We start from the raw sequence: 27,078 nt of genomic DNA on the forward strand, positions 1-27,078 counted from the left end.
TTGTGCTATGTTTCTTCCACACAATACTGTAGGATTGTTTCTTTTCTAAACAATGTTTGTTTGCATTTTCATGTTCCTAAGTTGCTTTTCAATTTCCTAGCTTGTGAGTGTAACCCATATTGTAAACAATAGAGGAAAGTTCACCAAAAATTCAAATGAGATTTAGAAAATTATTATCATGGTGGGAAAACTGGGAAAATTAACTACTTCATGAGTTCTGATCATCTTGTTTGTTAAAAGTAAATAGCCTCATTGGCCATTTTCTTTTAATATTTAATTGCTCGCATGATTTTCAATAGCATAAATTGTCTAAATTACAAGCACATTTAGCTAGTTCAGAATAGCAAAACCAAACACTAATTATGTCTAGATATTAGAGGCATACCGAATATCTGCTACTGCCCAGGCTGTAAAACCATACTTTAAAAAAAGTTGAAAGTATAACAATAATAAAATTATTTTCTCACAATTCACATGTTCTCCATGCATGTCTAAACATGTTTTTTTTTCTGCTGTGACTTTGGAAATAGTCTGAAAATATTCAAAATTAAATCACTTGTAACTTTAGCCATCAATAATTCAAATGGCATGACCATACTGGGATCTTTTAGTTACTGTTTGAAACCATGAATTTATGAAGAGCAATTCCAAAAAAATATTCATTCATATTTCATGTAAATTTCAAGATTTATCAAGTGCAAATAGCACCAAAGTTTACAACTAAGTTATGTCGTAAAAGTATGATCAATACGTTATATATACTCATACAATTTTATAACTAATGTTGACTTTCTTCCCTTACCCGAAGCCCACTTGGTTGTTTAGCTTTTGCATTAAATATCAGAACATTTCTATTTTCAAAGGTTTGAGTTTGCTTCATGTTGAAGTGAAAGCTCTGTTCATATATGCCTGTAAAAACATGTTATTCAATGTCATTAACATTTAAGAAAAATGCTGAATTTGTAGGTGTCTGGACACTTCTTGTTTAGAAAGAAGCCAGTGTCATAACCAGCATCGATAATTTGGGGGGTGGGGGTGGTGGGGGGTGGGGTTGAGGGCATCATTCATGTTATAATCCCCAGAAAACAATCAATTTCAAAGAAGCTTAATACTCCAAAACATGAATATATGAATATCGGTCCCCATATATTGAGCTGGCTATGCTTAAATACAGGTAAAACTTAAGTCCCCAAACAACATAGAACCACAAAATTTTTTGCAACATGCTGCACTATTTCACCATATATCACCAGGAAGTTGGAAAAGAATTGAAATTCTGTTGGTGATCGTATTGCATACCTGAAATTTTAGCAGATAGTTTCCACTAATTCCAATTATTACCAATTGCGTTCAACTGGTAACTGTTCCGAATTTTTCGCGTTTGTTTAGGTTTCAAACGTCACGTTTGTCAGACGAAACGTCGGGTTTCAACTGGTAAACGTTACGTTTGTTCAAATCGCGGATTTCTAAGTTTGCAACAGCTCTTTCTTATATTATATGGTCAATTATCAAACTTTGCAAATCGCCTAAGGTATACAGATGTAATTTTCAGTTGCTACAGCATTTTATCATTGTAAAATCGTATAAACATGTTAATCACATGACCAAAACCTGTTCAAAATGTTCCTCAAAACGTTACACATTCAATGAGATAATGGTATGGCAATATTTTAAAACACAGTCAGGCCAGTTGGCGAAAATCTTCGGTTTGGCAAAGAACAATGAAGGTTTTCTGGTAAGTTTTCCTGAAAGGTTCCCAGCCATTTTTACTTGTATTAAGCAGTTAATAAATCTACTTCAAAACCCTTGAAAAATTAGTCACTATTTCAAGCACCTAAAGAAGCAGATACGTCTTAAAATACGAATGCTATCAAACTTTATTTTTCCTTACCTATAATGCTGAAGAAAAGATCGAATTTTAATTTATTTAGTATGTCTTTCTGGAGTTTTATGTCAATAAAATGTGGAATTTGGCATTTACCATCTTGAGGGACTTAATTCTATATTTTACATTGGTGTGTCATTTGATAGCAAAAGAAGTTTCGGGGGGGGGGGTTGCACTGGAAAACACCCCTTAGAATAATAAAATTGGCATTTTGTGACGTTATTATCAAATTGACCCATCTTAGTTTTAATGACAAGAGTTCAGTTATGGCTAGATTTAGGATGGATTATATAGTGTCAGGTTTTGGATTATATAGTGTCAGGTTTTGGATTAGATTTGGGATTTGGGTTGTTAGTTCAGGTTGAAACTGTGTTGAATTTACTAAATATGACTTGTAGCTTTTGTAAACGATTTGAGATCCAAACCAATCTGAATTATAAGGATTTTCCTACAATTCATTTATAATTTCACACCTCTAATTATTTGTGATGTTGAATTCTAAGTCCATAATTAAATCACTCCTTTAAGTGGTTATGAAATGAAATTTCATGGTTTCATATTTTCATCTAATTGCATTATGTAAACCTTGAAAAGTGTCCAATAAAAATTTTAACGGATAAAAACAATTCTTTGGGATAGAAAATCTCATTTAAAAATGACACCGTCACACTAAAATTGTCAGCCATTTTGTGCCCCAAACAATTTCATCCATAGGAGTTATGAAAAAAGCTAAATGCTCATCATACTCAATGCATTCTAAACTTTTGATTCATACCAAATATAATTAGGTGAATTTCGTTTCATAAGCACTTTAAGTTTGGATTTGCATTAATATCTCATAGCATTCTCAAATAATAAAATAGTTTTTTAAAGTACACAAACTATTTTGCCATATATATATAATGTATTATATTTTAACCAAAGTTTTCCCTAATGTCAACTGAATTCTTAATAAAATTAATTGCTCAACATTGAAAAGTTTTTGAAAAAGTTAATATGAATGTATGAAATTCATTAATTGGAGTTTAAAAATATTTGAGGCGAAAAACTTATTTCAAACAAGCAAAGTACTACTGAGAATTTTAACTTAACTTTGTCGTGCAGATTTAATGATTGTGATTTATAATATTGGACAAAAATGTTTGTTTTGCTAATGAATTTTTGAGAATCCATAAATTCTTCGTTGTTCTGAACATCTTAGGACAACATAACTCACACAGTCATACTTGCAAAAAACAATTACCTAAGAAAGTTGAATCGTTAATGGGATACTACTTCAAGAATTTCTTGTGTTCCTATTGAAATTGCGATAATTTCAATCAAATCCTGAGTCACGTTTTTTTAAAAATCATTTCGACGCAGTTTGCTCAGTGCATTGACTTCTATAAGTGAGAATAAAGATTGTGTTCGGATTAACTGACTAAAGAATTCTAAAGCCAAACTTATGCGATTATATGCACTTTCAACTACTTTATAATGTAGTGTTTCATAAAAATATGAATTTGTAAAATTTCGTAGTATGCAAAATGACATAATTTCGTATATTAACATGTTTATCATGATTTTATTGTGTGTGCAACAGTTTAGCATAAGGTACATGTCAGACGCTCTCAGTAATGTAAATCATATAGTTTTGTTTCGTATCGGCACCATTGAAAGCAAGAATTCAAAATAAACGACGTTATTTTCTAACTTCTTAATTGCATACAATGGCAACTTTAGTACAGAATGAATTATATCTGTGTAATGAAAAATAATGCGTATGTTAGCCTTGTTAGGTTGTATCGAAGAGATAAAGTTCTTATAAACCACTCTAGAGTCACTGGGCTCAAAAAGATTGCCTTGGGCGTTTGATAATTAAATCTAACAAAGATAATTGATCGGCGAAGAGGTATATGAATGCTCGGAAACCATGTAGGCTTAATTTGTTTTATGTGGGAGTTTTTTGTCAAGTATTTCACATTGAAAGTAGTTTTCACTACCGTAATACATAATACTATACACTTTCGAGGTAAATGGTTCTTGGGTGAATCATTAATATGAAATATGACAGATTATGTTAGATTTAGTAGATGCAAGTTGATTTTAAAATACCAATTAACTCAAAAGCGACAGCTATGTTCTTGAAGAATTAATCGTTTTTCCTCAAATGTTTTCTATTGACTTGTTGCTTTCCCAGAAATCATTGCATGTTTACCGTACTGAAACGAGAAGCTTGCATTTTCTATACTTAAAGACGAATATATAAGTATTCATTCAGGAATGTGCGGAATAATTTACTGTTGCACTGCAACTGCATGAGGAAGTGTTTTACCAACAAGAAATTTTTGTTCGAAACAAATTCGTGCTTGTTATCGATGTTAAAGCGGAAACTTGACTTAATGAAATTCGCCTCCAAACATTTATCAAAGTAAGTTTTTTGTATGAATACACATATTGTATGGAATAAGTTAGTAACGAAGCTGCAGTGTCATGACAGATTTTGTACCTAGTGTTTTTGGAGATGTTTTTTTTATTGCAGTGTTTATGTTTTATTGGTGTTAAATTCACCCGCTTATCGATGTATTTCCAAAGATTATTGGGAGTAATTTTCTTTAAGTACCCTTCGTTCTTGCTGTAGATACACAATCTATACATTGCTTGAGTATATGACAAATCCACTAATAAAGATATTGACAAAGTATGGCTGAAGAAGTAGACGCGCAGTTAATTATTAGGTGCCTCAGCTTTTTAAGAATAGGAACAGTCAGTTTTTGTCGAACGCTTATTAATCCATTTATCCGTTTTTAGTTGTTGACGATTCTCGAATTCATAAATTTAACGTATTTTAATATGCGGTTTTTTTAATAACATTTGGCTAATCCTTTTTATGTGATCTTTGAAAACTGTTAAACAGCACACTGCGTGTGGTCCAACATATCCGGGCTGCGAAAAAAAAAACATGGAGTGTACAGGAATGTTCATGCAACATAAGGCAAGCTGGTGAGATACATACAGAAAGAATGCATTATGAAAAATAGAAAATTGATTTTTAACTTATCACCCAATGACTTTATGAATGCAACTAAATTTATTTTGTATTTCTAACCAAACTCTTTCATTTATTGTACATTTCGAAGCATATATGACTTGAAAAGAAATTACTGAAACAAAGTAGTATAGTAAACTATGAAGTTATTTACAACAATACACATGATGATAACTTATTTTAACTCTTCTAAATGCACTCGGATTTATTTCTTTTTTATTGAAGGCAGACGCTGTATTATAATTGATTATCCAAACGAAGCGACGACGATCATAAAATGAATGCTTATTGTTTCCTGTTTTCTGAACTTACAAATGACTCAGAATTACAATTTTTTCTCAAATCTGTACGAGTTCTTTCTATATGTTTATGATGTATCCTCATAAACATTTATTTAAGTTTTTTCTGAGCACTTTAACGATTTTATAGTTATATGTAGAATTTTTGAATTTCATATATATTATATCGTATAAAATTGCATACAGTAGACTATTAAAGGATTAAAAATGACTGCCTTTTAAATGGCGAATGGCGAAGTTTTCCCATGTTGATGTCTTTAATAACACCGTTTCATAATTCATATTTCACGAAATTCAGCGTGGCGTATTTTATAATTTTTGAACAACAAAGGAGTATAACCATGTATAACTATGTAAAATTTTCTCGCCTTTTCTCGACTGTTTTTAAAAATCTTTGATATTTTTGCTGCAGACGTATTTGGAAATGGTTATCGGATTAAAAGGCTAATAATGTGTTAACCAAATATTAAACTGCACTAGAATTACCGCGAAATCGTGACGAAGAGAGTCTCCGTAGTTGTGTTCCCCCATTAAATGAGGAAACAAAACTTGATCGTCGTCATGTCTATTTTGAAAAACCCTTCTATCCTTTATTTCACTGTTTTACATAGGCGATGATCAATTTCTACAAGAAATTCGTCTTAAACATACTTGACATCATATATACATGCAGCCTTTAGGGCATTGTACGAGACAGTTCGTAACATCAAGTTTTACACTTCCGGCCTTCAAACATGTTATTTAAAGTGAGACCTTTGTTCTTGTCTTTCAGAAACAAGTTTGTTGGAAGAGAGCATCTCAAGGGACTTGTTTAACCCGGGAGCTTTATTATTAAGGTATTTATATTTCATTTCTTATATTCATAAACGAGAGATCCTTTTAGATTTTCCTCTCAATTTTATGTTCGCGATTTTAAGACTTTTGAAAAAGAATTGCATTTTGTATTGTGACGTTTCACCTCAGTAGACTAGGGATTTTATAAATGTTTCTGCAGGAGTCGATTGTCATAGCGATTCAGAAAGTTAAATTAAGTTAATATTAAAAGATGAATTATTGCAGGTCTTACATAGCTATAACACAAAATATATCGTTAGTTACCTTTAATTACATAGATACAAATGCATGAAATGACTGACCATAGTTCTATGGTCAAATGTATAGTCTTATAGCTTACTGAACGCTGTGGTTTTAACTATGTATACATGTTTACGTAAGCCAACAATCAATCGAACCTTTTTTCATAAATTTTCATACACAAAAGAAATTTATAATTATAATATGTGAATATGTTTGTCATGTACATTGTTTCATTTTCCTCAATAAATAGTTTCATGTGTTCTTTAAACGTCTTTTGATACATCTAAGAATTTCAGAAATTGAACATTTTTAAATAGAATGGATAGATTTTTTGTTCCTTTGGTTCAATTTGTGCGGACATGGAATGAGAAAAATGCTCTTGGAACACCATTAATGTCGAATCATGTCTCTTAATTTGTAAAATCACCTTTTCTGCCGTTAGAATTTCAATATATGCAGATCGTATAAGATAAAGTGTACTTTCTTTAATTTCACATACTTGCATTGATTCTGTTCACTGTCTGTTTAGCAAAATTCTTTTTCATTTTTTCAAAAACTTACTACTAGGATTCCTTTTTTGCAATAAGTTTTATTGATATTAAGTCCAGAAAGCATTTTGTATTTGAATTATCGCCAAATTCTCTGTTTGATGACACGCAATTATGTCACGATTCAACGCAAGTCAGACAAACACACTTTAAAGTATTGCATCATTTATGATTGGATTGATGTATATTTTCTAAACGAGACAGATAAAATGGACTTAAAACTTGAATGAAAGGCAGCTATAGCTTCACTGGTTTAAAAGACATTGTTAAATATCATTCTCTGTCGTCGTATAAAATATAAATTTATAATAAATGAACTGATCAATACGACAACACAATAAATTGTTATGGACTATAAGGATGTGGGTGTGGTATAATAATTTCAAGTATTCAATTGTCTCGATGGGTTAAATTTCTTAACAGCAAAATTAATGGCCGTCGTAAATGCTTGAAAGTATATAAATTATTTTTTATTTGTGTGAATACAATGCATTATTATTTCTTTGCAACTTTCGTAGAGCAACGAGAATGCGGAATTTACGACATAAAATAACGTACTTCCTCTAATACACGCCGCATCAAAGTCTTCAAAAGTAAATAATCTCTTCTTATCCGAGATGTGTTAGGGCTAGTGCGGTATGCTATAACCAAAGGCTAACATTTAGTAATTAATGGTTGTCACGAAAGCAAAGTTACCATCAGCCAGAAATAGTGAAATGTTAAAGAGTTCTCAAGTGTAAAAATTAAAACATTGTCGCCTTTTGTTGAAAAGTACTTTTTAAACAATTTTCGTAGTTTTTGACTCTAAATAAAAGTTTTGAAAATGATTTCTCTTGAGGAATGAAAAAGTTGTCACTTGGTAATGACTTCATTTTAACAACAACCTCGCTGTTTTCTCCCGTCATTAAATTAAAATGCTACTATTGATATACAGGTCAGTGATCTTTCCTCTAGAAAATCGAAATAAAGAGATACTTGGGAAAAGTAAAGAAAACCTTCGTATTGTTTTAATGTCTGGCATATGTAATTCACCTGGTTTATTTAACCCCTCTTGTTCATGTAATCCCCCTGTTCCAAAACTAACCTCCCTGTGTAGATGCACATTATATCATATGATAAATCAATTACATGATGTTTTCTGTGGCTTCGAGATTTAATACGATTTATTTAAGTGACTCTCCTGACTTTATTTTAACTATTTATGTATATTGAAACGAAGCAGAGTGTTGTGTTCATGATTTTGCAAGCCGAGCTTAAACAGTATTTATTGTATGTTAGATATATTTAACGATTTGTTTGTAAATAGAAATCAATTTTTGTTCAGATTTAAAAGGCTCGTTCAGTTTTCGTATATTTATCGGTTATTGTACGAGTTCTATATTCAGTAAAGATAGAGGCTAGTTTTTTTTCTTCTCCGTGTGTACAAGGGTGGATCCAGGTGGATAATGAATGGTATGTGTGTGGATAATGTATATAAATAGCGATTAAATAATACCGAAAATGTAAGAATATTTTCATCATTCTTTACCGTTGGCTGTTGTATTCAAAGAAGATGGTAAATAATCTTCACCAAGAATTATGAAATATCTACATTAATGTTTCTCTGTGTAGCATATTTCGTTACAAGTTGACGACATTTAATGTTTTTATCTAATCTTTTTTGATATCAAGGAAACTACATATTATAATTAAATATTTGACATTTAAAAACAAGGTTGTTCAAGGTATTATGCAAGTCATTGTAATAGAATTTTAATCTTACTTATATTTGCTGTTGTTGTTGTTGAATTTTATTTTACTTACCTTTATCAGGATGTTATGTCATTTCCGTAATTAAATAATTGTTGGATGTGAAAATCTGAAGATCTACTTCATCATGTTTTATCACTTTATCACCATGATATTACATGAATAAAAAGACCAAATGACCTGAACATTAGTTTTGTTACAGCCATTTATCCTGACTGTAGTTGTTGTTTCTGTCGGCTCAATAAAGATAAAGGCAAATTGAGATAGTTTTGCAATTTTTAGATTTCGTTTTTGTTATATTTAATTACTTCATCCAAGTTGTAACTGTATAGGTCTTTATGCTGTACTTGGAACACGTGATTGTTAGAAATAGAGGATGAGAGTGCATTTAACCATTTAACCATATTAATCATTAAATAGTTGTTGCTTGATATTTATGAAAAAAACTTCATTCTGTCGATTTATGATTTATGATTTCAATTAAACTAATCAGAAATCTCTTTCCTTTATTTTATGCTAGTTCGTACCATATGAATATAGTATCTTTGCAGTGAACATTATTCAATTTACTTAATCTCCGCATGAAGGGAGAATGCATAAAGGGGAAAGTGTAAAAAAAATCATTTAAAGAAATTTGTATCTCTTACTACAATAATGAATCTTAGTTGTTTGAACATTACAATATTTGAAAGTCACAAAATAATTAGTGTTACTATAGAATGATATGACATAAAATCCTTAATAATAATCTTTATCATCATCATTACACCTCAAATATGTTGATTGTGTTATAAGAAAATATTCCTATGTGTGTTTTGAGCGGTTTTGTGGGTTTTTTTTGTAGTCTTGTGGTAAACGTAATCTGCCTTATTTATGAAGTACAACATGAATAAAAGTGAACACGAGTTGATTGATTTTTTGGGATATCTTTTCAACCATAAATTGCTAAAGACATTTACTGATTTTTGCATGTTATCAAAATTGTGAAAGTAACTCCTTGTAATGTACAATGTTCAATATTAAAATGTAAAAAATTCTTATGAGTGTATAGATTTTAAGAAATTTTTATTAAGGGTCTGTTGAGAGCATGAATACAAAGCCAGGAAATATTTTTAATTTCAGTTGTTGTAGATAAGTGTTCTTCTTTCGTTAGAAATAAAGGAAATGATTGTAATATGTGCATATGATCTTTGCATATGTTGGCGTTATGCCAGTATTGTTATTAAATGTATGACGAAAGTTGCATGATTAAAATCTACGTGTTGTTAGTTTCTAGATTGTGTTGAAGAAGTTAACACCATTTACTCGATGTTAAAAATCTTTATCAGGCTATGTCAATTTACTAAATGAAAATCTAGTGTAGCTATATTTTGCCTCTTAAGTCGAGTTTTTTGAACATGTCCAACCAAGATTATCAGTGATTCAATAGGAAAATACCTCATTCTGACATAAAAAAAAATGGTACCCACTTTTCACATAATATATGTGCCAGACAGGTTATTTATCTCCACACCATTTAGCTATTGAAAGATTAAATTTGCGGTATTTATTATGTTTTATTTTTGAATTCATGCCATTTAACAATAGAACACACAAGTGTTTATTTCAACATCTTACATTTTAAAGATTTGAGATAAATCACTGCGATGTTACAGGTTATTATCGTTCTTTTATGAAGAGATAATGATTTCGATGTTCGCATAGTTTACTGTGTATTTATTTTTTGTTTATTTCTTAGATCCATTTGTTGATGGTAGTTTTTATTTTGTGGTCAGTTTTGTTAGCTTAACTTTATTTTATATTTCGTGCACTTTTTGTGTTCAAGCATCGTCCTTTTGTGCACGTTCATTCCATTTTCTCTACTTCGCGTTATTGATATTCTTGCTTCCGTTTCAAGTTCGAAATCTCAAACTCTCTATAAAAGATATCTTTGAGTTGATAAATGAAAAATCAAAGAACAATGTCGTTAAAATATTTGTCTTTCATTATTCTTAATGATGTTTGACGTACCTTCCTCCAATTGCCTAACGTTGAGTGAACTTTTGCATTGCAGTCGGTAGTTTCATGAAAGAAGCTTTGAACCCTTATACATTATACATATTAGCTATGATATTGCTTCGAAAATAGACTTATTATTGCATTTTCTCATGGTTGTTCAGTAAAAACAAACGATAAGAGATACCGACACACTTGAACTAGAACAAAGAGTTAGAAATTGAGCACATTCAACTTGTATTGTTCATGTATATGTTGATCTTTGCTTATAATTAATTAACTCCTCCCATTTTAATCGTTCTCTTTTATCAAACTATTGCTGGACACAATGTCTGGTAAGGTTGTTCAGTAAATCCTTATTGCTAACCTATGCCATTTTTATCATATTATAGGATTTAGACAACTACCTATTTAATTGTCTCAGATAATACATATGTAATTATTATTTTAGTGTTCGAAATAACGCCGTTTGCAGGGGGTTTTTCGTTTCAAATTATCTTAAAAAAAGAAGTACAGTGAATATAATTATCCAATTTGTCACTTTAAGCTACGATTAATATCCATGTTAGAAATTACTTAAATGCGTTGGTGATTTGTAGATTGTTCGGTGCTTTAAACAATGTTTGCTTTTTATGTTGTCTATGAAGATCTGTTGATTAGCGTTGTTGTAAAACACGGTTTACTTTTCTCGTTAGCGGAGATTGAGAATTTTCCCATTTTGTTCTTGAGTTTACAAACGGAAAGGGATTTTCTTGAATTTTCCTTTTCTTCGCCTTCTGTCAATGTTTAGATGGTATTATTTGCTTTCTTTGTTTTATCAAAGTCTTTCCTTCAGTGTGTTTATGTTTATTAAACAGGATTGAATCAGGCTTTATTCCCACAACGCCGGCACTGCACGTAAACTACGTGGGAAGACAAATTAAATAATTATACTTTAATGTATTTACTGCGTGGTTTTATTCACAAATACTAAAGTTATGTTTCATAACTGCTTTTCCACTATGCAGCAGTCTATAATTGTATACGGATGTTGTTTCATTTATTATAATAAATTTATCCTGTAGTTATAAATGTGATAATATCAGGAAATTGTTAGCCTAATATGACTGACAAAAATAGGTTAGAGTGTGTTTATATACCTCATAAACAATCCAAACATGAACTTCTCTCTCATTAAATTTGCTCTTTGAACAGATAAATCCTATGACTTCTGACGACTGCATCATTTGAAGGGAACATCAGTAAATCTGTTTTGGTTTTGATCGAACTATTCATCGCTTTGAAGGTAAGTCTTTTCTTGTACATCGCTTTATTCACTTTTTTAGTTTTTAATCGTTTTTTATAACATACTTTGCTGCAAACTCAACACGTTGTGTGTCATGTGTTGTCCAAAGCTCGTTTCTATCTTGTCATTTTCTATAAAAATCGAATTATTCAACGAGACGTAAAAAACGGAGTACTAGACACAGAACAATCTAGCACTATGATTATTTGTTCGTTTTTATACATTTCTCACCCACTTGAAATATTTTAGCGAAGGTTACAAATATTTAATACCATAGAAATATTTTAAATATGTTCTCACATTTTTTTTACACCTTCAAGATAGTGAACCTTATGTGACAAACTATGACGTTTCTTGCGTAGGAGGACCATACATTTTACAATCATACTCGTGATTACGTCAATAGCCGGGGGGGTGTACTGTGACGTTAATTGTAATTGACATTGTGTGAGAATTTCATGTCTTATTTTGGAGAGATTGTATGCATGAATTTTATAGGATTCTGTAAAGATTCGAATATATTTAGCACTTACGTGTAAGATTATATATAGAACTATCGATAATATTCATAAGGAAATCCGCCAAAATTCTCATTGAATTATTTTAACACTTTAAACCACGTTCTATTGTTTATTATATTTTCATATTTCGAACATCCTTATACAATAAATTGCAATGTTGGAAAGTATATAATGGTTTGTGACAGAGAAATATGAACAAAAGTAAACTTTTTTTTTATTTATTTGTTATGGGAAATTACTTTCCTTCTTGTGATGATGAATTTAATATTCCAGTATAGATATGACTTCTTTCCACTTATGGATCTTGCGAAAATAGACAAGACTTCTTTTTGACGGTGAATTGACGTAAATTTTTAAGTAAGCGACTGTTTCCTGCTTTTTTTAGTTCCCTTTCCTGCCTTTTCCTTCTGTTCCCTTACTCCTTTGGTTCCTGTTTAACTTTGACGATTTTTGATATACTTAAAATTCCTATTCAGTATTTTCTTTACAATGATTTGATAAAAAGTCAACGGTATCGATACGTGTGCTCTCACTTAACGTGTACTTCATGTTTATATGAAACATGTTTATATGACGTTGTCAATGGGTGTACTTGTAAATTTGCTAACTCACTTGCTGAATGTTTGACTTAAGCAAATGTTTGTGTTGTTCATTCCATAGTTATCCCGTGTTTCATCTGGTTATCCCATTTTACATCTGGTTATCCCATGTTTCACCTGGTTATCCATGTTACATCTAGTCATCACATGTTACATCTAGTTATCCCATGTTACACCTAGCCATCCCATGTTACATCTAGTCATCACATGTTACATCTAGTTATCCCATGTTACATCTAGTTATCCCATGTTACACCAAGTTGTCACATGTTACACTTAATGTGGAAAACAGAGAATGTGCTTTTAAGCTGTGAAAATATTGAATAAATCTTAACAGAGATATCAGAATCACATTTAAATATTTCGATACCTGGTATCATTTTTACTTTTTGGCTTCTAGTCGTCGTTACATTTCCATTATGTTAGTTTTTCTTAGAAATAGTTTTGCTCTTCTTTGAAAATTTTTTATTCACTTGGATACGTTTAATGCTTTATCATCATATTATATAATTGTGGTCTGCTTTATTTTTTGGAAAGAAAAATGGGAATAGAATGAAAGGATGTACAAAGTCATTTCGCTAGTTTTGTGGTTTCCTTTCCTGAAAACGGCCTAAAATGGCATGATCAGCATTTGCAGTTGATTTTTTCATATCTTGCTATGTTTTCCAAGTTGTTAGTCAGTGTGGGACTTAAACCTCGCATTTCCGCGCGATGTTGGACACGGCAGGATTTGAACCATCACCCTTCCTTCTCAACGTTTTACTCATCAAACTGCAGAACAGAAAGTGATTAGCAAACTATTTTTTATGCAAACTCATTGCGAAATTTATGCCAACATGACAATATTGATAAATGTGGTCGTTTCCTGAGATTGACTATAATCTCTTTGAAAGAGAACGAAACTTGTGGGCACTGGTATCGGACAGTCCTGAAAGTAAAATATTGTTTTGAATTGAATGTAAATCGAAGCTTCCGTGACAAGTTTCTTTGTTGAGGAAGTTGGCGGTACTAATATAAATTGTCTGGTATTCAATTTTATTATTTCATATTAACTGGGCATTATACGAATCAAAGTTAGTGAAACTGGCAGAGTACTGAGTCAAGCTTTCATTTGAATATTATTTTTAACAACAAAATTGTAAGTGATCTCGATATTTCTACTGCTTTTATTAACGATCATGCAACAATGCAACGTCTTGTTATTAAACATTTAAGTTGGTTGTATCATATTGATGCTGTCAGAATTGATAATTAAAGTGTCATTATCATACATGATTTGTAGGTTGACTTACTTGTTAGTGATTATCTCGCGCAATTTATTTATAACGCTTGTCACTAACGCACTAAATCTTTATGGATGTTTTACTATAGCAATTATGAAAAGTTTATTTGTTCAAAATGAAGCATGTTCAAAATAATTTATGATATTCATACGCTATTGTTTTGTCAAGAAAAGTTTGTCACACGAAATATACTCGTTTACAACCGGCTTTAATGCAATGATTTGGTGAACTTTAAAGATTCCCAAATGTACATGCTGAAGTTAATGGTGTGGTGGAGAAATAATTTTGTAATTGTTTTTGAAGAAAATAGTAAGAATTGAATGGAGCTTTTTACTGGAATATGCATAGGGAAATGTTAAAAATTTTGAGACATTGATGTTTATCGATTTTTTTTTAGAATTCGCCTAAACACTTAGTCAAGGTCAATACTTACTTTTTACTTAAGTCAAAGCAAATTTAATGCTAATTTCATTCTTTTTCGTCCGTCAAATGTTATGGCTGTTACAATCTAACGTAAGAGTATGTTTATGAAGAATTTTTAGTTTCAGTCGTACTAAATATCACTTGTAAGACTGAAGTTTTTTAAATAAGTGTATAGAAGACATTTTTAAAGCAAGGTCAATCTTAACGTACTGAATTTCATTCATGTATAGTCTTTGCTCTTAGAAAATATTATAGTTTCATTTATCATGGCTAAGTCGCGTTGTAAATGAATAGGGCCTGAGACGAGAGAAACGATTGTTTACCCATAGCAAGAAGATTATAATGAACTAGAGTTATTCTTTATAAAGGCTCTCTTTTCTGCCAACATTTTTCGTTAAAATTAGTTGTAAGAGATGTTACAATTTACAAATGTGATTACTTTAAAAAATAATCGCTGAAAAATTCTCTTCTTGTAATATTGGAGAATGGTTGGTCGTTTATATTTCGATCATTTTAATGGATCATGATCCTGTTATAGCTGCAATATTTTCAATAATGCAATCTCTTTTGAATATTGCAAGTTTGGTATTTTTTAATTCCATTTGTGGGTCTTTGCGTGTGGTCAAAAACTAAAACGGAAAAATGTTCTTTGAACAGTTGAGCAATACGTTCGCTTATGGCTTTTGTATATTTTGAACCAATTTGCACTTTAGTTACATCAACTTTGAAGGAAAATATCTCTAGGAATATACTGCTTGATGGCTGATGCAAAAACACTGACAACGTTCTTGCATTAAAACCATTTATTAAAAATAAGAACAATTGTTTTGATATAGGCAACTACAACGATGAAGTTATTCGACTTTGCGGTCTTTATTTATTGGACACCATAGCAATGATGAAAACATATCAGGTTTTTTCCGGCAGTACACATATCATATTTTACAAGAGGGGTCGATCCATTTTAGGACATTATGTTAATTTCTATTGTTTTACAGCAGTTATGGTAGTAAGTTTTAGATAAGTCACGTGGTTAATACACATGCCAAGATGAAATCATCGACTGATCATGAGCAGAAAGTCGTTATCTTTTCTGAAAATATTTCTTATTGCTAAGCTGGATCTTTTCTTGTTAATCTAAATTAAGGTTGTGGTTAGGGAAGAGTTATAGAATGCTCAATATCATCCACATACACTCATAGAGAAGTATACAAAATCGTTCCATGAATGATTTTAATTTTATTTTTTAATACACGCGGATGGTATTTTTAATTTATCAAAATAAAAAAAATCCTCGTGCTCCCTGCTTCCCAATTTTCGTATCGAAACCTTTGAAAAAACTCCACATTTATAAAAAATTTTCAATCTGGAGACTGGGCTACAGAAAGAAAATTCTACGCCTTGATGACTGGCAAATTTTGATGCACATTGAAGAACATGTCTTCATTCTTAAGTGGATTAAAAATTTTGCCTTGCGTGAGTTTGTTTTCATGGAAATTGTGGAATTTTACAGTTGGAATTTCTTTGTATTTATATCATCAGAAATTTATTTTATATTCATCTGCACATCACTTCATCATCTCATGTTTCTGTTCCGTTTTCTACTCACAGTCAACTTCTTGTTTCCTTGTAATGAAAAGAAAGCTTTCAACTTCATAAATGACCTAAATCTTTCGAAATCATTTCCACTTTTTTAACACAAGGGACTCTCATCTTTGCTCCAACCAAGAAATTTAGCTATTACAGCGAAAATTAAACTCATATTTTATGGTATAGTGATATGTGGGCTCCATGAAATCAAATTGTGTTTTTCGTTAATGCCAGAATTCAGCCTTTCCTTTCTCGTTTCCATTCCTTATACGGAAACATATGTTCATATCGGATCTCAACACTCCTTAATAAGTTGCGTATTGCAGTGAAGGCGGTCTTTGTTTGTTCTCTGCGCGAGATTTCTAGCCGTTATTTGTGTTGTGGCGTTTATGCTTTTATTGCCTATTGCAAGATCAAGAATTTTCTCGCATGACATTAAGGAGAAATACTCAATATTTTTCCTATTACTTTTGATGTATTCCTTTGGAAGATACTTGAAATGTGCGTTAATCCTTAATTAAGAGATCTTTATAGTTTGAAGTGTATCCTTGTGACCATAGCTCTGTGTAAGTCAGAGTATTTCAGCAAATTGAAGCTTATATTGCTTTGTTCACATAAGTGCATCAATGAATTCAACTGTTCCTAGGCAGTAGGCAAAAAACATGTTCTGTATGCAAACAGTTGAAAATTTTACGAATGACTTAGTCGTGAAGACATAAGTTAGTGTTTTTCTTACCATTTTACGATGTCAACAAAAGTTTTTGATATTTTTAATCCTTATGATAATACTAACTACTCCATATTGATGTAAGCCAACTAAATCTGCTCAAAACAAGCATTGACTTATATCCTTTCCTATGGTTTATTATCGTCTACCTTATTTTTGTTTCGAACTATTTTTTAGCCTAAATAACATCAAATACTTGCAAGTATTTTCTCTCATTCTCGTCATTAAAGACAGTTATGTTCAATAAATAAATAAACTTTACATAAATCAAGTCATTCGCCACAGGCGAGTTTGTATATCGTCTTAATTCCATTGACGTAGTTTATGTTCAAGATTACTTAAGATTTACTTTCTTTGCAAACTTTAGAGGATGAATGGAATTTCAGTAAATGTTTCATGTTTTGAAGTGTTCCAATCATTTAATTATGTTTGAAGGATTTCAATATCTTCATTTTTAAGTGCTATTTTAGATACATTATATCTTTCGTCGTATTACTGATTTCGAGTACTTGAGAGCGGGGTGTATAGAAACTAGTCATTATTTATAATGATGAAAAGAAAATAAGCAATAAAATTCACGCCTTTAGTACTTATTTTGACTTTTTTATGCGCAAATTGTGAGAGTTATACGTTTGGTTTTTTTCACAGGAACAACTTCCTGATGTTATAATTGCGTACTAGAGAATATTTAGTTTTTTTTATTTTCAATGACTTCATACTATGTTCGTCTTCCTGTCTGAAACATTGCTTTATTTTATTCATATCTAACTTAATCGTTTTCATTATCATCTTACGTTTTATTTTCATTTTAATCATCTTACGTTTTAATTGAAACATTTAAATGTAGTTGAAATGTTGATGTAATAAAGTGTACTATTCGACGAATTGTCGATTCGTCAAATTGGTCTTCTAACAAATTTGATGGGATTACAATGTAGTTGATTAATTAAAGCAGTGATTGATCCAGGCAGAATTAAATTCACGAGAAATAGATTAAATTGCCTTCGTGATTCATATCATAACGTTACTGCACACTTCAATGGAATTTTCGACCACACGCTTTCACGATAGAATTACCCAACCATTTACTATAAAGCACCACAGTAGTCACGAGGAACAAACAATTTACGATGATTATTCGCTGTGCCGTTGTTAAATGACTCGTTGCACACATTTTGGGAGACCTGTGGGGCCTTCGGGTCGATCGTAATTAACCTTATCGTTTGGTATGCGTTCTCATGTTGTTTTAATGATTTACTTGTGACTAGGAGGGGTATAGCATCTAAATTTTAGGTATTATATTCACGTTCTGTTTACATTAATATGTACCCCCTCGATTTCAATTAGTTCCAGTGAAAGCGGATATATAAGTGGTTGAGATAACGCATTGTCGTCAGTTGTTACTAGCTTTCGGACGAAGGTAGAGCTAGGAAATTTAAAATTATCTTCTACTGTAAAATTGAAGGAACTTTCTGTTCATATTCAAGGTGAAACTTGCAAAAGAAATTCATTTCGAAAAAGATTGAATACATAGCCACAAGTTGACGTGTTACTGCACCATTATTCATTTACTTCTATCAACTTTTGGTGAGTGTTTTTAAAACTTTTCTTTGTTCATATAAGATATTTAATCGAGACATATTGCTTGTGCCAGTTTATTCATTGTGAGCAATTGAACAAATTATCCAACCATGTACTTTCCTGTATAGGTTGTACAGGTTTTTCAATTATTTTACACACCACAGGTCGGTCTTTTTTGGCTACGATCATTTATTTAATGTCATTGACTGTGAAATGCTTCGGAAAGATCAAGATAATGTGTTGACTGATTGAAATCGCAACTTCCCCGCTTGTCATCTTTTCTTTAATCGTTAAACGAACGAAATTGGTATCTTGACGGCAAAAATGTTGAGATTTGGATCTATTTCTGATCATGTTAAACCATATGTGTTAAACGAATAGGCTTAACTCAACGTCTACATTTTCTTTACAATCTTGATTTGTTGTTTTAAATAATTTGTCAGCCTTCGGGGTCAAAGCAACTTGACAGCCTTCAGGGAAAAAGCAAGCATTGACAATGTTTATTAAAAACGTCCATAAGTATGTTCTAGATACTTGTGTTTTATATCAATTCTAAAAACTGCGTTATAAATCAAGTGCAATTATAAAATGCAAGGTTCGAATATCAAAATGATTTTTTGATCTCGTTACATTTTCAAAAGAACACTTCTCTTTTGTCGTAGAGAACAATATAAACGTTTCCCAAAGAGTTAAGTGCCATCGTTTCCATCAACAGAAATTTTTATAAATCTTTACGTGATATACATGAGTGGAGTCGTAAAAATTTGCTTTTTTAACGTTGTACTCTTCGTGCGCAAGGAGCTAATTAGATTTTTCGCTTTCTTTCAAGTGTTTACATAACAACCTGTATGTCATGCATGGTGTTCTAATGCAACATAATACAATATGCACAAATTTATTACTTCCACTTCAATGATTTTGTCTTCAATAAGTTTAAAATTACTATGATACGCTAAGCGAACGGGTATTCGTGGAGCTTCAGGCCATTTTATTTTAGCACGCCATCATCCAGGAAAACATGTGAAGCAATCAATGATTTTTTATGTTGCATTACTTCTGTGCCTGAATTTTAAAAACTAATCAATTAAAAATTGTTCCATTAGAAATTGTTCAATTAGAAATTGTTCCATTCTAATTTTTTGAAATCCGTTTAGAGGAATATGAAAAGTGAATTTTGGCGCTATACTAGGTCGTAAAACGTCACATATCTTAAAAAGATTTCCGACTATCAATACACTAGTGTTTTTATTATTGTTAGTTACTGAATTCATCGAATAGAGAAGAACTACTTACGAAAGAAAACGCCCATAAAATACCAAAGCCTTCCGTAACATCTCAATAACATGGAATTTAAAACTGAATTTCCTCCTTGTCCTGTAGTGAAGGAAATATCCGTTTATTGTTTCCTTTAGCTTGATTGGGAAGTGCTTGTAGCTTTACTCATTGTTTCTGCACCTTTTTAAACACAAGAACAGATTAACTTAATTGTTTTGAGAAAAGCGTTTGCCACTCGACAATCTCATCGCACAAACACTAAAAGTCATAGCGTGATTGGCTGATGTTAAACACCTACTGTTCAATTAGCCAGTTAAATTCTAGCTGTGTTACTTCCTAATTTTCTCTATTTTCTTGGGTAGTCAACTGGTGCAACGCAGAGAAATTATAACCGCAGAAAAAATCAGATCATGTTGTGAACAGCACGATAAGACTTTATTTGTGCGTTAAGAAATTATATGTTTCGTTGTAAACAGGAATTTTTTTAATACGTCATGTTTTTTATCTTTGGATCGCGAGTGAGTTATGACGTTTTTATAATGTCGTTCTCTCCGTTTTTTCGTCTTTTCACTTTCTTTAATATGTTTGCTGCGATTACAAATGACGAAGCGATTAGCAATTACGCCATCCTGTATGCAGAAAATAAACCGTTGATTTACTGAGAAATTTAATGATTTAGCAGCAGCGCGTGGCTATATTTTCATTTATATGTATTTTTAGAGGTTTCTTTTTGTTGTTTGTTGAATTAAACTCAGCAATATTGCTATTATGTTTACTTTTGGATGAGCCGGCTAAAGGAATTGTTAAACTGCGATCTCAGAGAAGGTTTACTGCTGTCTATGTATATTGAAATGCCGTGTATAAATTGCCGCAAGCTTTTTTCATGTTTTGGTGTAAATAGTTTGCAGTTACATATGGGCTTTTTAAGGAATGTAATCGAAGGCTACTAGGAATTAAAGCTGCAAATATATCTTTTTTGTTGTATTCTGTATGGAAAGATGTGTGTTTTATAGATCTTTTATGAAGAAAAATACATGTTTTACATATAGATCTTTTATAGAGGAACATATATGTTTTATAGATCTTTTATAGAGGAACATATATGTTTTAAATTGATCTGTTATACAGGAGCATACGTGTTTTATATATTCCCTTAGTGAAATATTCATGTTTTATAATTTTTTATATATTTTTTATTCTTTGTGGGTAGGACTTGGCGATTGTATGTTTGTGTGTTGTGTTTTTATTTTGATTTGCTGTATATTTACATATATCGTGTTTTTTATGGCAAATATTTACATTAGCTAGTTGTTAGTCTCTAGGTCTGTACATTTACTTGATGAATGAATTCATCTTTCTAAATGAGTTCATTTTCAATAAATGCATGAATTTTTTCAATTTTTGTTTTATATCATAAGGTACCACCATGCCTATTCAATATAATGTAACGGTTTTGGTGTATTTTTTATGCTTTGAGAATATGGTAAAGATAGTGTTTTGTTTAATGTATAAGAAGATTGTATTTTGTGGAAATTCGTGTCAATACATCGTAAAATTATGTCATTTACTTATTATTTAAGCAGTGAACTTTCACAATAAAGAAAGACATTTTTATGTCATCACTTAAAAATGTTAATTTCGCTGAATTCTCTTTTGCTGTTTTATGATATGCTAAGCCTGTGAATTTTTTCACTTTATGCTTGGTAACTAAGAGGATTAAAATCAGTAAATAACGAAATAATTTTGATCGTCTTCATTGACAACTGCCGTCATTCCTTGATATCGTCGTAAATTTATGTATAGCAGCTTGTTATCGTAATGTTTCATTTATTTGCCATTGTGGTGCAAACTTTTGACATTGTCAGATCTTCCCTCCTTTAGATTTAGACATCACGAAACAGAAAAATTAAAAAACAGTGTATACTTTGTATTAAAATACCATAGTAATATGGAAACTCGGGCATATACAGTATAAATTTGTATATTATATCTTTTTGAATTTCAAAGTCAATTACTTGCATGTGTGTGTATTTCTAAAATGGTCATACATAATTCTAGTCTTGTAAAACGGACATGCCTATAATTATTGATATCTCAAAGACATTGCGGTCGCTGAGTGTATGACGTCATTTATTATTGATTCAACTCGTTTGTGTTGTTAGTTAACATTCGTTGCAAAGAGATGCTTTCAAAATAATCATATTTTTTTTACTTTTTAAAAATTTTTTTGCCCCCTTTGTTAATACTTCATTTGTTTTTTGGTCAATCAGACATCTTTTTATAGTGCAATCTGCGTCAACAGGATTTTTGTGCATTTTATTCGTTATATTGTCGTGTTTGATATTTATGGGCATGCTAAACTGTCCGCATTCTTACAACGTCATTAAACAACATTTAAAAGAATGCGATTATAGTCTTTGCTGTCTTCAAAACAAACACATCAAACTTGTTGATATCATAGGGAATATTAAAAAGTCGAGGTTAATCTGCGAATTTTTTGAGAGATTTTCATTGTAATAGTATCAGCCAGCTTGATTTTCACTAGCCCTCCAGGTATACACTCTAAGGAGTCTGATACCATACATGATATTCTCTATATATTGATTCAGTTGAACAGTCTGGCACGAAAATATGCCAGTCATCAAGTATTGACAAGAAAATCTTCTTAACCTTTGACGGCAATGTTAAATTAACTTGTAGTAAAAGTTGATATCGATAATTTTCTCTCATCTTTGTTAGTTCATCTACTATAGTGGATCGTAATTTTAAGGCGTTGCTATTGAAAAATGCATTAATAAATGTGTAATGGCGTGTGTTTTTTTGACACAACCTATAACCACATCATCATCATCTTCACACACCCAAAATTATTCTGAATGGTATACGACCGGGGGGGAGCAAGGAGTGTATGGAAAAATTCTTGCCAATGTACCGCTTAGCAATAAAGCCACAAGTCTTCGAACATTCTTGAACCCCACGTGGTAAAATATGCGTGGTATTAAACTGTTTGAAAATTTGTTCCTTATGTGCAATCGTACCCCATTAATCTTCAATTGAAATAGGTAATTGTGCTACGCGTTAAAATACATCCATTACGTAAACGTCATTATTTATCATTGCCTCTGCTGGGGCCTTTATATGCCATATGTGACAGATGGTGAATGCTGTTGTGTTGCTTGTACTCATCTCTAATGTATTTTGATGTTTGATCTTCTTCGATTGTCTGGTTAGTTGAAAAGATTATGCTCAATTATTCTTGTATATTTAAGGCTTTTTATTGTCTTTAATTATTTTATATTTGAAGTACTTCGGTCTGTTAATCATATGTTATGTTAAATCTGTACTTTGCATTTGTGTCGTTGATTTTATCATGTAGATATTTGTTGCTCGATGTCTTTACACAAGTTGTCAACAGCAATATAATGCATGTTAATTTATTTATAATGAATGTAACGAAATTGCTCTAAAATGCCCTGTATTCTGCTAAATTGTTCATTTTTTGACGAGTTTTAGTTGTTTGAATAGGCGGAGAAACCGCGCCCATCAAAATTTTACATTACCGAGTATGTGTTCAGAAGTATTCCTTTTATACATAGAGAAATATTTTATATGTTATTCACTTGCCTTCTCAATTTTGTTCTTTAATTGTATATTATTTATTCATCTAGTTAATTATTGTTATCATAATGCGAACAAAAATTGCGACGTGCTGTTCTTATAAATTATCAGTGAATCTTCACTTTTGTCGACGCATGCGTGCTCGTTCGCACCTTTTGATAAATTCAAACACGTGCGCGCGCAAACTATCCAAAATATTGATTGCTTTGCTATATATAGTGAACGTATGTCTGTTAGCGCGTGCGGCACTTGTTGTAATGTGAGCAAGTTCTATATTTTAACTCAAATTTAATTGATATCATAATTAAAGTTGATGATTCGAATGGTTTATATAAATATCCCCCTTGCTTGACTGCTTGTGCCGCAACGCCAATTAAAGTCATCGTCTTCCTTTCTTTGCGTTTATCTTTCAAACCTCAAATAATTACTCGGGTTTTCGTTTGTGTTTTGGCGATCGAGTGATTAAATACAGTTGCCTTGTTTCTATTAAGAAATACTTCTTAGTGATCTGTACCTTTTCTCCCCTTATTGATAATGAAAAGACAGTATAATTAACAAACTCAGCGCTGTTTAATTGTTAGAGCATATTTTTCGCACATTGGCTGTTTCGCGAATCACGCAAAAGATGTCTGTTTGATAAGATACCTACAATAAATTACCAACGCAGTTTGTCAGTTTGAATTACAAAACATGATTTTATAATATACGAAAGTGCGCTAGATTGCGCAAAACTGCTATTGTTTCTATTGGAGCTCATTTGTAAAGAAGAAAAATAGTTTTGTCGCTTTTCTAAATCGAACTGTCTGTCACACCTCATTTGTCCAAAGCTAGTTCATTTGTCTATAAAAATGTCTATAAAGCATGTGGGCATTTGAAATAAGAACTGAGCCGATCTATTTTGGAAAATAATGCTTGGAAATTTGTGAAGAATTTTTGTTTTTTTCATCTACGTATGTTAAACAATAGAAGATTACATCATTTCTCCTTTAGGATTTTTTGCAATCGAGCCAATCCATTTTGTTAAAATAGGTCTTAAAAACAGATTTAAACAATGGAATTTCACATTTGCCTTTTCCTGGCAAAGAATTCAGACAGTCATTACATTTGATGTGTGAATTAAAATAAAAAATTGATGCTTCAGATTGAAATATCCGATTATGTTTTCTCTTGCCTTTGGTTTTTAGCTTTGTAAGAGTTAAACGTGGGTGTTTCACCCTCCTCTTCGACTTACTGTTTTGTAGTAGTTAACATATTAGAGAAATATTTGTCGGAGTTAACACTTAACATATCATCTTTAGGTGTTAAAAAAAGCATCTCAGTAAGGGGTCGGAGAGGGGTACTTTGCTATGACTTTTATTGTAAAACCATTTCCTGTTTAGAATTCATCAACTCATCATAGACGTCGTTCGTTCAATCTGCAGGTCAAACTTTATCAAGAATGTTGGTCTTGTGCTTCTTTATCACTGTACATGTCGCTTTTGTTGAAACAAGAAGTGTTCTAGTGGAGACGGGAAAAAGCCAAAAAATAAACGAAGAGAAATTGAAAGCCTTTGAACAACGTTTTCTCGATATGATTGGAATAAAGGAGAAACCACAAGGTTCAAAGAAATTGGCTGTGCCGCAGTATATGTTAGATTTATTTAACAGTCGTGTGCGTGATCCTAATTACATCTCGACAAATATGATATTTCAAGATTTTGCAACGACCGCGAATACAGTTCGTTCTTTTTATCACAAAGGTTAGAAATGTTACGTCAAATGCATTATAATAATTCAATGATTGTAATGCGCTATAAAATAATATGTAATGTTCACATCTGAGTCGTGATGCAGACCTAATGCTTTAGTTTTTCGTATCGTGAGCTATTAGATCGTTGCTTTATTGTCATAATAATTGGCATGCAGAATTTCACTGCTTCCTCCAATTTGGAGGATGTCATGGCATGCGCTCAAATTCACATCTGTTAAATTTGTCTAGTAATTATAAAATGGAAGTTTGATTCGATTTATGTTGTGAGTTTAAAACTACGAAATATCTAATCGTGCTTGAAAGAACGGTAGTTTGCTTTTTATGAAATGTTTTAGACATTGTAAATTAAACGGAAACAATGTTTTGATAGTATCATGGAAATTTCGCTTGGTAGAACCGGGGGGTTGTAAATTTTAGGCTTCTGCAAAATGGCTATAGGAAGTCTTATCTTAAAAAGTAGATTATTCTTGGTTTAGGATTAATTACAACGGTCTTTGTTTTACGTTAGATTTACCGCAGAGGAACAGTGGAACTAACGTAAGATCAAAGAGGAGCGTCTTTCTTGATATGAAAAGCATTCCTTGGCACGAGGAGTTAGTTAAAGCCGAGTTTCGTGTTTATAAAAATCGTTCCACGATGGAATCGAGCCATTTCATAAATCTTTATAAGATTTTACCGTCTGGGGAAAGAGAATTACTCGACTCGAAGACGCTTAATGGTTCCTCGTTCGGATGGTTAAGCTACGACATTCTTGAAGCGGTAAAACATTGGCATAAATCACCCAAAGATAACTATGGTATAGAGCTTGAATTGATGAATGAAAATGGGCATTATGCAGATGCATCTCATATTCATTTCGATAAACCAGATTGGATGAACATAGAGCAATGGGCCAATCATCGACCATTGTTTGCAGTATATTCACGAGATCCCAAAACTCATGTACATAAAAAGCGTGAACGCCGTAACGCGTCCCCGTCATGGAAAAATTATAATGGTCAATGCCAGCGTTTTGATCTGGTCATTGATTTCGTTGGCCATTTGAAATGGGATTGGGTCATTCAACCTTCAACATATTCAGCTTACTTATGCAAAGGAAAATGTGTGTATCCATTGGTTGATCATATGAACGCTACAAATCATGCCATGGTACAAACCCTGGTTCATAGTTTGAAGAAATATCGTGATAAAATACCACCTGCGTGTTGCGTGCCTACGGAACTTGAGTCTGTTATGTTGTTGCTTCAGAAAGGTAACTCAGTTGAACTGAAAGATTATCCAGATATGTCTGTGACGAGTTGTGGATGTAGATAATATCATAAAATATAAAGGAAAACGAATTATCCAGCACTTGTTTCTTCCTTCAACTCAGATAATCTAACTATGTCTTGCGACACTCGCATCCCTAGTTTCTGCGCATGTGCAAAGTATGGTCCGTTTATATGTGGAACAGATTTCATAGTGAACAAAATTTACGATTTCTCAAAACAGAACTATGTCCAAAAGATTGTGAAAACAGAAAAGGTGTTTCTGATGTTGCCTTTTAGAGCAAATTGTCCAATGTGGTGTAACGAGTTGCTTCAAAACGAGATTATGGGTTTGGAAACGGGATTAGGAAGTCACTCGTCTTGTGTGTGCAAATTTTACCAAAACATGATGTCATATAAACATTAATTTATAGTACATATCATCGTTATATCACGAAAAACAAAACAATGTATAGTGTATATTTTTATTGTTTATTAATATTATTATTTCAGGATATATTTGTAAAGAATTTTGTAAATATAATGATTTTGATTATATGTGTTAGAAACAATGTTGTCTTTCCAATAACTGTCATCA

General features: G+C 31.7%; 1 protein-coding gene and 2 long non-coding RNA genes across 11 annotated transcripts; 1 reads left to right on the forward strand and 2 right to left on the reverse strand.

The window, feature by feature from the left end:
• Positions 1 to 218: 218 nt before the first annotated feature.
• On the reverse strand, positions 219 to 1,606 carry LOC124437335. The gene is made up of 3 exons (XR_006945658.1): positions 1,300 to 1,606; positions 803 to 909; positions 219 to 531 (listed from the first exon to the last, which is right to left on the reverse strand). It is a non-coding gene; the product is annotated as an uncharacterized LOC124437335 (long non-coding RNA).
• Positions 1,607 to 1,673: 67 nt separating this feature from the next.
• Positions 1,674 to 27,052, forward strand: LOC124437008 (bone morphogenetic protein 2-like). 9 transcript variants are annotated; one of them, XM_046987025.1, is made up of 6 exons: positions 1,674 to 1,735; positions 5,985 to 6,048; positions 11,776 to 11,866; positions 18,497 to 18,596; positions 24,863 to 25,222; positions 25,742 to 27,052. In XM_046987025.1, the coding sequence occupies exons 5-6, from the start codon at positions 24,922 to 24,924 to the stop codon at positions 26,545 to 26,547; spliced, it is 1,107 nt and encodes a 368-aa protein (XP_046842981.1). In that variant the 5' UTR covers positions 1,674 to 1,735; positions 5,985 to 6,048; positions 11,776 to 11,866; positions 18,497 to 18,596; positions 24,863 to 24,921; the 3' UTR covers positions 26,548 to 27,052. The 9 variants fall into 9 exon arrangements, with proteins under 9 accessions (XP_046842981.1, XP_046843011.1, XP_046843019.1 ...); XM_046987055.1 differs by having other exon boundaries at positions 24,905 to 25,222; XM_046987063.1 differs by lacking the exon at positions 18,497 to 18,596.
• Positions 10,123 to 12,093, reverse strand: LOC124437063. Its single transcript, XR_006945569.1, has 2 exons — positions 11,721 to 12,093; positions 10,123 to 10,501 (listed from the first exon to the last, which is right to left on the reverse strand). It is a non-coding gene; the product is annotated as an uncharacterized LOC124437063 (long non-coding RNA).
• Positions 27,053 to 27,078: the final 26 nt, after the last annotated feature.

The sequence above is a fragment of the Xenia sp. Carnegie-2017 genome, unplaced genomic scaffold, assembly GCF_021976095.1.
Source record: "Xenia sp. Carnegie-2017 unplaced genomic scaffold, XeniaSp_v1 HiC_scaffold_1, whole genome shotgun sequence".
NCBI classification, from domain to species: domain Eukaryota; kingdom Metazoa; phylum Cnidaria; class Anthozoa; order Malacalcyonacea; family Xeniidae; genus Xenia; species Xenia sp. Carnegie-2017.

What these genes read in the sequence shown, in the direction of transcription:
- LOC124437008 (XM_046987018.1), top strand. Translation starts at nt 23,067, where the DNA reads ATGTTTGATCTTCTTCGATTGTCTG. An exon ending in TGATCTTCTTCGATTGTCTG is followed by an intron (nt 23,092 to 24,904) that starts GTTAGTTGAAAA and finishes TTCAATCTGCAG; the next exon opens with GTCAAACTTTATCAAGAATG. An exon ending in TCGTTCTTTTTATCACAAAG is followed by an intron (nt 25,223 to 25,741) that starts GTTAGAAATGTT and finishes GTTTTACGTTAG; the next exon opens with ATTTACCGCAGAGGAACAGT.